General features: G+C 50.3%; 1 protein-coding gene across 1 annotated transcript; it reads right to left on the bottom strand.

Annotated features, from left to right (window-relative positions):
* Positions 1–790: 790 nt before the first annotated feature.
* On the bottom strand, positions 791–9,920 carry RAC2 (Rac family small GTPase 2). The gene is made up of 7 exons (XM_080623974.1): positions 9,750–9,920; positions 6,820–6,891; positions 5,468–5,585; positions 4,017–4,079; positions 3,193–3,352; positions 1,800–1,934; positions 791–1,029 (listed from the first exon to the last, which is right to left on the bottom strand). The coding sequence occupies exons 1-6, from the start codon at positions 9,782–9,784 to the stop codon at positions 1,804–1,806; spliced, it is 579 nt and encodes a 192-aa protein (XP_080480100.1). The 5' UTR covers positions 9,785–9,920; the 3' UTR covers positions 791–1,029; positions 1,800–1,803.
* Between the last annotated feature and the right edge of the window lie 797 nt (positions 9,921–10,717).

Here is a 10,717-nt window from a genome sequence, read left to right as displayed (position 1 = left end):
CCCTCTGGCAAACAGTGGCAGTAGCAGCCACCCTGTGTAACACCACTTACTCTCAAGTCCCTGCAATGCATCAGGAAGGCTGGTGCTTGCAGTTGCCAGATCCATGGTACCGCTGGGACTACTCTCTCCAGCTTCATTTTAGTGACTTGGAGGCAATTTGTCTGGACTGGTGACTCATTCCTGGCTCTTTTTATTTCCCCCCTGCCCTCCCCCTTCCTGTTCTCGCTCTGCCTGAGCCTGACGGCGGGAGTGAGCGCTGGTACCAGTATGACTGCCTATGATGTGAGCTTAGGAGTGTTAATGCAGAAATGTTTTGGTGAAGGAGTGTCCCCAGCAACCCACAGCCGCAGTCCCCACAGAGAGGAGTCTACTACCAGATGTGTCCTATGCCAGTGCCTGCATCTCATCCTCTGAGTGTCTTGGAGGGGAGACAACTTTTCTCTTGAACACATGGAGGATGAGAAGGACAAGAGCAAAAGCCGAGGTGTAATCACCTTGCTGGCTGATTACAGGCGATTACAAAGATGTAATCACCTTTGGCTGGCACATGACATCTGCACTTTAATGAGGAATGCGGGGGGCTGAGCTGAGAACTTGGCAACTTGGTGCATGAGTCAGGCCTACTCTCTTCATCCTATAGCAGCTGGGGCCCCCCAGTACCAAGCTCAGCTTGGTCCTGCCTGGGTTGTCACAGCGAGCAGGTACCTCCACCCCAGCCATCCCATTGCCCACTGCGTCAGCGCCGTTATCCCCCTGAGGCACAACACATCACGGACATAGCAAGAATGTACAGTCTGTTTATTGGGACTTACTCACTATGTTGTAAGCTCAAGGGGCTGGTGAGGAAGGGCTGAGTGTGGGGAAGTTGTGCAAACGGGCAAACCAGTGCTGTCGGACCCACAACAGTCTTTCAAGCCAGCAGAAGTAAAAAGCGCAGTGATCGCCACAAGGTACTGATGGTACTGGGATACTGGAACCATTGCTTTGCTGTGTGCTGGACAGAGCCTGGCATCAAGATGGGGATGGGATCTGTAGCCAAAAACACGACAGACCTTGCAACACCAGCTTGTCTATTTTCTGCTCTACGTCCCTCTGCCACAGTGGTGGTAAGAGAATGAAAGGCAAGGTCCCAACTAGAAAGCTCTCACTCTTCTCTTCCCTCAGGCTTTGGCCAGCTTTGCCTCTTGTCCTGAAGCGTCTGTCCTCCCTCTGCTGCCTTGAGTTGAAGGGGAAGGGCAGTTGGGAACAATAAGAGGAGTATAGGAGTTCTGGGGGAAAAGCTGCTGACTGCTGATGAACAGCAACGCAAAAAACCCCTTGAGGTGAGCAGGGCCTGGTAAGAGGAAGGGCCATTGGGTAACTGCCATGAATGAGAAACAGCAGAGTTTTTTGTTTTATTTTGTTTTCCCTATAGGCAAAGCCTGCAGCTTCACACCTCTCACAGCAGGTCATCCCCAGGGCAGCCTGGATATAGTTCCCTTTGTGGCAGAGGACGACAGACAGTTCTTCCCTGTGAGGACAGAGGGGGAAAATCCTGGGCCACCCTGTACCAGGAGATGAAGGAAAACATGCCCATGGGCAAGCAGGAAGGCGGGGAAAGTTGTTTAGGGATACGTGCACTCTGTCATGCCATGTCCTGTCCTTTCCCCAAGCAGGGCTTCTATCTCCCTCTCTTTCTGTGAGGACGGCCCATCCCACCAGGCACAGCAGGTCATAGGAACTCAGTGGCCCTGACCACACAGGTTTGGGAGCAGGAAAGTGCCACTGGTGTCATTCCAAGGGGTCCCTTCCAGACTTACTCGCTCAGAGGAGGCTGCATGCATGTTTCTTTGTCCGGGTGGGCTGCGGGCAGAGGACTGCTCGGATGGCCTCATCAAACACTGTTTTGAGGCCACGTTGTGTCAAAGCTGAACATTCAAGGTATTTCACGGAATCTGTCGGGGGGAAAGCAAGTGCTGTAATAGGGAGGAAGGGAACTGGCGTAGGTAGTGGGGGTACCCATGGGTCTGCTGCCAAGAGAAACATGCAGGAGGAATGCCACAGATAACACCAAGCAGACAGAGATGCACGTGCATCACCAACACATTTCTGGCTCACATCAGTCCATAGCCACAGCACTCTCCTCCTCACAATGCCCATTGCACAGTGTCCTCAGGCACATGCCACCTGAACACCACCGAGTCTCATCTTGAGATGAGGTCTCAAGTCTCCTCAGGCTTCAAGTATAATTCAGACTGCCTGGCCTCGAGCATCTCTCGTGGCATCTCAGATCACACGGTACTTCCCTTTCTGGGACTCTGTACCTTCGAAATCTCCGACACCTCACACTGGAAAGCAAAGCAAATTGAATAAACACAGCTCAGGCGATCAAAGCCATTAAGCATTGTCAGGACACACTTCTCTCACTCAGGCAGTTCACCTCAGGGCAAAGCTTGCCAGCCATACAAGACCAGGGTTTGCCTATTCTCAACAAAGGCCAGAGCAGAGCCATCGTGTGAGGCTGGCTGTGCTATCCTGGTCGAACGCGCACTCCTTGGTTGAAAACTCCTCCCTCAAGCTGTTTCCCACCCTCTCTCCTGCTCTCTGTATTTGAGAAAAATACAGCTCTCTGTGCTGTATTTGAGAAAAGAGGTTACCTGTACCAAGCATCTGTGCATGTACCAAAATACAAGCGGGAGCTGATGCCCCTGAGATGAGTGGTGGGGTGAGACATGCGTACCAGGGGCTGCAAGTATGTGCCCTGGTAGTCAGTCAGGGACAGGAAGCTGCAGTTGCAGCTCTTCCTGAGAGATGTTAGAAAACTCACTCTTTCACGTCTTTCCGGATGTGGAGGAGAGGCCTCTGCCCACACAGCAGCTGCGGCTTTCACATAAAAACATTGGCTGAGTAGAAATAGCAGAGTAAAAGGAGAGGGGAATGTGCAAGCGTATATTTGTGTGTGTGTGTGTTTGCGATACTGGCCAGAGAGAGGCAGAAAACAAAGGGTTGAGGGGTTGAGGCTTTCTCAAGGAGCAGATCTCCTTCCTGAGTCTCCTGACATGCATTTTTTCCCATGATCCTTGATGTGTCTCCTTGTGTGCCTCAGAGATACAACTGTGAGATACCTCTATGAAAGTCTCATTAGGTTGAGGAGAAGCCCTTATGTTCCGCCTCTCTCCTTTCAGTAGGTCAAATGATGCCCTAAGAACATACCGATTTCCTTGGCCAGAGCAAGGCCCTGAGGATATGTAATGGGAGATAGCTTCTTTTCCTTCAGCTTCTCAATGGTGTCCTTATCATCACGAAGATCCAGCTTTGTACCCACAAGGATTATGGGAGTGTTAGGGCAGTGATGCCGTACCTCTGGGAACCACTAGCATGGGAGCAAAAGGGCAAAGATGTGAGAAGAAATCAACAATATGGGCATGCACAAATGAAACAGAGAGGCAGTAACATTGCTTACGCCCTGTCCTTCCTCACAGCCCTTCCTCACAGCCCTTCCATCCAGTGGTGATCACTATAGCCTAGACCAGGCCAGCCCTTGTTGCTGGGCCTTCTGGCTCAAATGCTGTTAAGCAAAAGCACAAAGCTGCTCTCAACACTTCATGGCTCCCTGAAACACAGGGAGGAACCTGAAAGTGATAGGAAGGAAATACTATGTTTTTCTCTCCTTCAATCTCCTCGTTCTTCCATCACTTCCCATCTAAAGGCTATGGGTACCTGCTTCTCACACCCTGTGGACTAGTCCTGCATGTTTGTGCTGTCCTGGCTGAAAGATGCCATTGGAATATAAGCTAGTGGTCTCACACACAATAGCTGAGCAAGATGAATACCAGCCTGTTAATAGGGTTTTCCACCTTCTTTGAGATGGTTTAGAGAAGACATGTTGAAGAAGGTTGATGTTTTAGTTCCTTCTGACTGATGTAAAAATGATGGTAGCTCTCTGAATCCAGACCTCCCATTGGCAGTCTTCACCCACAGAGCACCACCAATCTCACCCTCCTCAGCCCCTGATGGACCGCGATACTCCACCTCACCTTAGCACGGACATTTTCATAAGATGCTGGGCTGACAAGAGAGAAGCAGATCAGGAAGACATCCTGTAAGTATACAACCATGGCACAGAGTTAGGCTGAGAGAATGGGATTGCATGACAAGGGGGCAAAGAGGGGAGAGAAGAGCTGGGTGGGCAGCATGTTCCCTCTGCAGCAAAGAGTCATGCTAGGGAAAGCGGTCTCTTGGTATAAGACAGTCCTGAATGCTGGTAATTGCCTCTAGAGGGAAGAAGGACATTAGCTCCCCTGACTCATGGTAACCATAGCCACCATTATCAGAAGAGCCAAATGTTTAACTATGAGGATGGGGTTTTTGCGGTAGGCACACTCATCCTCATGGGAAATGGCCTGACAGTGTCCTGCTCATTTCTCACAGAACACCAGAAAGCCTTCAGGACAGAATAATTTTGCCTGCTGTTGACACAGAGCTATGGTCAGCCCAAAAAGTGCACATGCAGGACACAAATGAGGTAGAATTTTGGTTATCCATGTCAGTGCTTCTCCTGGGCACGGCAGAATTTTGACTTGCATTAAAAAACAAACCAAACCAGCTCTTGTGGGTTAAATTTATTTCACTCAACATAGCTAAAATAAGGGTGTCAGGCCCAGCCTATTCATTTCCATACTTCTATAACCATTAGAGGCAAAACACTTGGAAAACCGTTCCTGCACCTATCCTTGGGATGTGTCCCAGGGTGGATGCAAGCACTTTATTGAGAAATACAGCTGCTTGCACTGACTATAGAAGGAGCCTACACAAACAGGTTATACCAGGTGTCTGGCTTTTAGGTGGCTGAACCTAGCTGAAACAAATAGTGCCTTCAATTCCTAGCCCTTTTAGTTGCAATGGCAACCTTGAGACCAGTGCCTGAGACAGCAGTGTCTTTCTGAGCTTGCCGAGAGACTGCTTGGAACAGCATCCTCCAGGGAAGCTGATCTTTACACCCAAAATCACTTTGTTAATGTGGTGAAAAACTGGTGAACAGAGTATCCGTGGAGGCATCCATTTATTCTGCTAGATGCTTGGGCTTAGTTGAGGCATCAGCAGATCAAACACATGTGTCTCCACATCAGATCTCTTTTAAAAGGTAGAAGCCAGAATAGTAGGGTTCACAGAAATGTAAGAAGCTCCTGCCTCAGCTCCTGAATTCCCTGAGCCGATTTAACTTCACAAAAGGAGGGTTTGGCTCTTTTATTCCCAGGGGTTTTCTTGCTATGTTGCACCAGTAGATGAACTCTCCAAAACACCCTTAGATGACTTTTACATTAAGGGTTTCAAAGCACTGTCTATCAACAGAGGTACTCTGAAAAAAGGGCAGAAAGAGACAGGAACAGTTGTGTCACCGTTTTACGGCAAAAGTTGATTTTTGCATTGGGCCCAAAGGTATATTTGACGGAGGAACAAAGGAGGAGGAACATAGAGTGTGACCCACCGTCTGCGGGTAAGAGAGTGGCCTCAGCCTGTCATAATCCTCTTGTCCAGCAGTATCCCATAGCCCCAGATTTACAGGCTTGCTGTCAACCATCACGTTGGCGGAATAGTTATCAAACCTGGAATTCAGAGACATAGCCCATAGCTCAAACAAAGAGGGAGCTCTTTCAGTAGTGTAGCTTGGGTTTGCTAGGTGCACCCAGGAGCAAAGGATGGCGATTCGTCTTCTCAGCTCACCTAGGTGATGCTATGAACCTTATGAACTTCCCCCTCAGCATCAACCTCCTCCCCACCTGTCCTGGGCAGGTGCCTGGCTGCAGCTCTGCCTTTGCCATCTTTCATGCAGATCCATAAAACCTTCAGTTTTCTGCTTCTTTCCCCAGTATCCTTCCCACAACTGTTCTGCTCTAACCAAGTTCCTGTGTTTCTTCTGTACTCTAAACCCCTTCTTCTTCTTAAAAGTGAAGAACCCATGTATCTGTAGCTCCCTCAGAGCCCTGCAGTCCTCAACACCCCTACTGAGGCCAATATGCCAAGGAGTCTCCCCTTACTCTTTGACAATTCAGTGTGAAATATTTGAGAACAGCCATCAGGATTGCATGCTTGGAAGGAAAGTCTTCACAGAAATAAAAATATATATGTTAAAACAATAGTGGTGTTCCTCCCCTTTGCTCCAACACAAAGACCTTGTGAATGTGCTCACAGCATAAACCACCATCGTGAGATAAGCTATGCAGTCCAGAACCGCAGAACGCCCTGTGAGTATGTATGGTGTGCATCCCCAAACATAATCACATGCACTTTGGAAGTACAAATGCATCTGACCACTCAAACTAAAGCAACCTTAAGCTTGTTTCTTATGCTAAGAGTCTGCATGTCTGTCCCAGCCTCATGAATACGTCTGCTGGATTGCACAGTGCTTCTACTCTGACACTGAGCTGAATCCTGCACTCTTACCGTCAGCGTTATCAGCGCCTGCTCCAATGATAAGGAAAGAAATGGGGACTTCTATCTATCCAACTGTCTTCTCTTGGCTCTAGGCCAATTTTGTGCCTGGTTGTTTTGCCTAGCAGGACCCCATCTGTGTGTAAACCATGTATAAACTTAGCAGGCAGATAGACCCTTGGGTTGGTTTATTTCTCCCAAATATCCCATTTATACTAGGGGTTTATAAGTCCACTTGTGCTTCTGGTGAAAGGTGACAGATCTTTGCTGGTTTGGCAGCTCTTCCTCTGCTGGCATGGACATTGTAACCCTGCCTTCAGGGTGAACAACAACGGGTTTCTGTGCCCCTTTGCATCCTGCTTTCCATGCCTCCCATCCACCCCAGAACCAGTTTATTCCTTTACTCACACAGTGGGGATGTATTCTCCTGGGAAGGCATTGGTGGTGTAGCTGATGAGGAGACAGGTTTTCCCCACAGCTCTGGAAGAGAAAGGAAAACCAGCATGAAGTTATGTAGTGCAGGCAGACTTGTTAGGGTGACATGGGGATGGGGCAACCCTTTCACACTTCTAAGCTAGCCCTGTCAGGAGGCTCCTGGAAGCAAAAATGCATTCACAGGACCAGGCAGCGCACAGCCATAGGTTAGACAACCAGCAGGAAGAAAGACAGGATGTCACCCAGAAATGTTGTCTTTGAGCACAAAGGCTTGTTTGTACAGTTTGGTACAGAGATCACTCAGCTAAAACACATCCACTCTGAGATGGAGGCGAAAGCCCATTTTGCAGTGCATGCACAGTGCAGCGCGGTCGCAGCCGGGGTAGGTGTATTGACTCAGTGCTGGAGTGCCATGACATGGCCCTGAGCACAGGCACCCCTGCCTGCTTCTGCAGGCACTGTGGCCAGGGACTGATAGCACCTCCTCTTGACTTAGCCACACCACGTTCCAGTCTTGCCTCTGTGCAGTGAGCTGCAGTATCACTGCAGAGAGCTGTAAGCAGCCATCAAGGTGCCTCTCCCTGTGGCTGGCGGAGGCTGCTGGTGGTGTTTCTGCTTCCTCTCTCCTCAGCCTCCCCACACCCATGCTGCAGCAGGGTGCCAATGAGCCAGGGTAGCAGTATGGACCAGACAGGGTGAGAGCACTGGTGTGAGGGAAGTGGGAAAGAAGGCAGTAAAGCTATCAAGAAGGTGTTGTGGTCAAGCTGAAGCCTGTGGTGTGGAAAACAGGTAGAGAGAAGCTGAGGAAGATAAAGCACCCAGGACAGGAGTGGGAAGGAGAATACTTCTTTTGATGTGCTGCTGCTCCTCCTCAGGTCTGGGTGGCCTAGGAAAGTCTGGTCAGGTTTCAGTTGCAGTATGTGTAAAATGGAGGTGGTGAGAGCAACCTGCCTCCTCAGCCTGTGAGCACAGCCACAGGAGGGGAGAGATGTCTTTCCTGGGGGAGAGGCTGGAGTCCCGCTGCTGGGGATGCTCCAACCATCTCAGCTGTACCTGTGAAGTCCCCCGCTGAAGAGCTGCAGCGCTGCCTTTTCGTGTGACCTTGGCAGGTACAGGTCCCTTGCCCTTATTTACAAGGCATCAGCCTTGGCCACTGCTCTGTGGGGAAGCTGAGGAGGAAACAAAGCTCTTCAGCGTGCTCTTACACTTGTTTCTTCCTTCTGCCACCTCCCTTTCTTAGATCCTCCTCTCCCAGTCCGTTCTCTTTCCCACTTCCCTTACTTCCCTTTTATTGCAGAGATATTGAGGGAGGGCCATGGACGCTTCCTGAAGCTCCACAGGTAATGGCTCAGCAGATAGATCTACAGGACTGTGGGTGGGTCAGTCATGCATGGAGGGATGGTTCTGAACAAGTGCGATTGAACAGAGGGGAACACAGAGGGTCAGTGAAGAGGTGAAGCTTATCACCAAGCTATTGAGAGAAGAGGTGAGGTTACTGGGGCTGAGCTCAGTGTTAATAGGTCAGAGATGTGGGATATAGGGCCAGAACAGCTATGGGGCAACATCGAGGGGCTTAGCTGAGTGATGGCAGAAGGTCCTGTGGTTGTGAAGGTTGAGCCAGCGGAGGGTGAAAGGCTGATACAGCCGGGAGGGAGGTGAAGGGTGATGGATCAATTGCTCAGAGCTGGGGGGGATAACTGGGCTGCTGCATTACAAGATGGTGTAGTGCACAGAGAAGCAAAATGACAGAACAGGAGATGTTTAAGAGGAGTTTTGGTCAGAGCAGTTGAAAGCCGGACGTGTTGTGGGGTTAGCCATGATATGAGGGGAATGCTGCCTTGGGGGATGGCTACAGAGTTGGTGTAATGTGTAGGGGGAAACTGCAGGGTTAACAGGGCAACAGATGAACACCCAGATCTAGCTGGAAGCCTTCAGAGGACTTTTCTTAGAGGTAATGGTTTTTACTGGATGCTCTCTCCTTCCTTGTCTCTTCAACCCATCCCCTTGCTCCAGCCCCTGAGAATATGTCTAACATGTACTGCTATGTTTGCAGATGTCTTCTTCCCCAGGCAAGTGTTGAAGGAGGAAGTGACTGTGGGGAGCAGGGTTGCTGCAAATGTGTCTTCATCTGCTACCTGATAGCTGCCCCAGATAGCAGTCTGGCCAGCTCCTCACTGGGAAATGAATTAACCTACTCCATGCCCAGCGTGGACTTTCCTCCCCTGCATCTACTTATCCGACAGGGCAAAAATAAGCCCTGTCCCTTCTGCCCCAAGCAGCACTGACTGCTTCCCTTGCTGATGGCTTAGATCAGGCCATTTCTAGGGATCACAGGATATGGGCAGTGACACCATCACACCGTAAAGGCAAAGCTGTGCTACCTCTCACTCCCAAAGTGGCATATACTCAATGTAAAGAGTTTGTCCTCCTTGTGCTCACAGAAACCCCTTGCCAAACACTCCCCCACACTCTGATACAGAGCTAATGTGCTGAACACAGAGATTCAGGACCATAGTGCTGTGTCCTCTCCCAGTCCGTCCCAGCGAGCAGATGGCTTTCAAGGAGCCATTCACCTGCAGGAGAGCACTTGCACTTGTCAGGTTTTAAATCTGACTCCTGCGTACGGGTTGAACCTGGCAGCAACACCACCACCTCCTGTGCTGGGACAGACCTGACCCACTTTCCATGCCCCTTTGGCAGATGCCCTTCAAAATGTCCTCTTCTACTTCATCCCCAGAGGAAGGTCCCTTGCCCTGGGGAGGGAAGAGCGAGATGGAGGGAACGCAGTCTGCAGGAGGTCAGAAGCAAAGCTGGGGAAGGTTCACCAAGCAGACACTCTATTTCTTGCCCCTTGTCACACCCCTCTCTCTCCCAGCATCCACAGCAAACCTTTGGGTACCTACCCGTCTCCCACCACCACACACTTGATGGCTTGCATGTCTTTGGACCCGTGGCAGAGGTTGGCACCTGAGGCAAAGGGAAGTCAGGCCGAGGCAAAGTGAAGTCAGGCCAAGGCAAACAGCGAGGAGAAATGGGCAGATCTGAGTCTTGGCCCTTGTGCTGCAGTGAGCGGCAGGTTGGAGGGAGGGAGGAAGTGGAAGAGGGAACTGTATTTGACAGTCACCCTCCGGTCCCTCCTCCCTTCCCACCACAGCAGCAACCCTGCGGCCGAGGCCGTTAGCTGAAGGCGGGGCATGCATGACTGCATGGTTGGGATGGTGACTGCTGTAATATATTTCTTCTCCCCCTGTGTCTCACCCATTCCCACCCCACCCCAGACGACTGGGGGCACCAAACTGCTTTCATAGGGGAGCTGGACAAAGGTTGGAAGCAGGGTGAGAAAGTGGAGGGGTGGATTTCCTCCTTCCTCCTTTATCATCCAGACTTTGGAGGGGGTGTAGGCAGGGAAGAGAATCTGAAGTAGAAGTAGTGAGGTGATGTAGGGCAATGATTTTTCATGTCTTCGCAGTGCCCATGTGTGCCAATGGTGAAACATTATGAGAAACGGTGTTTTCTGTGAAGGCTGAACAAGGAAGTTAAGCAGCCTCTAGGAATCCTATGCTGTCCCTATCCTTCCTCTCTGGTGGCAATAAGGTCCTGCTGCACTTCCCCACCTGCCCAGATTGCTAATACAAAGAAGTACTGTGTAAACCTCTGTGCTCACCATGAAGTGGAGCAAGTGCATCAAGGGACACAATGAACTAGTTTAATGTATGTTTCCAGTACTATGACAGCCAAGACTGGTGCATGAGAGAAATTTTGCCTTGCAAACCAATATCTCATACCCACCCTCTGCCCTACTCCTGTACAGAAGGAGCCAGTGGGAGCTGCTGCCAGACGTCTTCTATCTTGTCGTTGAATCATAGAACGG

Source organism: Psittacula echo (genome assembly GCF_963264785.1).
Source record: "Psittacula echo genome assembly, chromosome: 1".
NCBI classification, from domain to species: domain Eukaryota; kingdom Metazoa; phylum Chordata; class Aves; order Psittaciformes; family Psittacidae; genus Psittacula; species Psittacula echo.
This window is presented reverse-complemented; position numbering and strand designations above follow the sequence as displayed.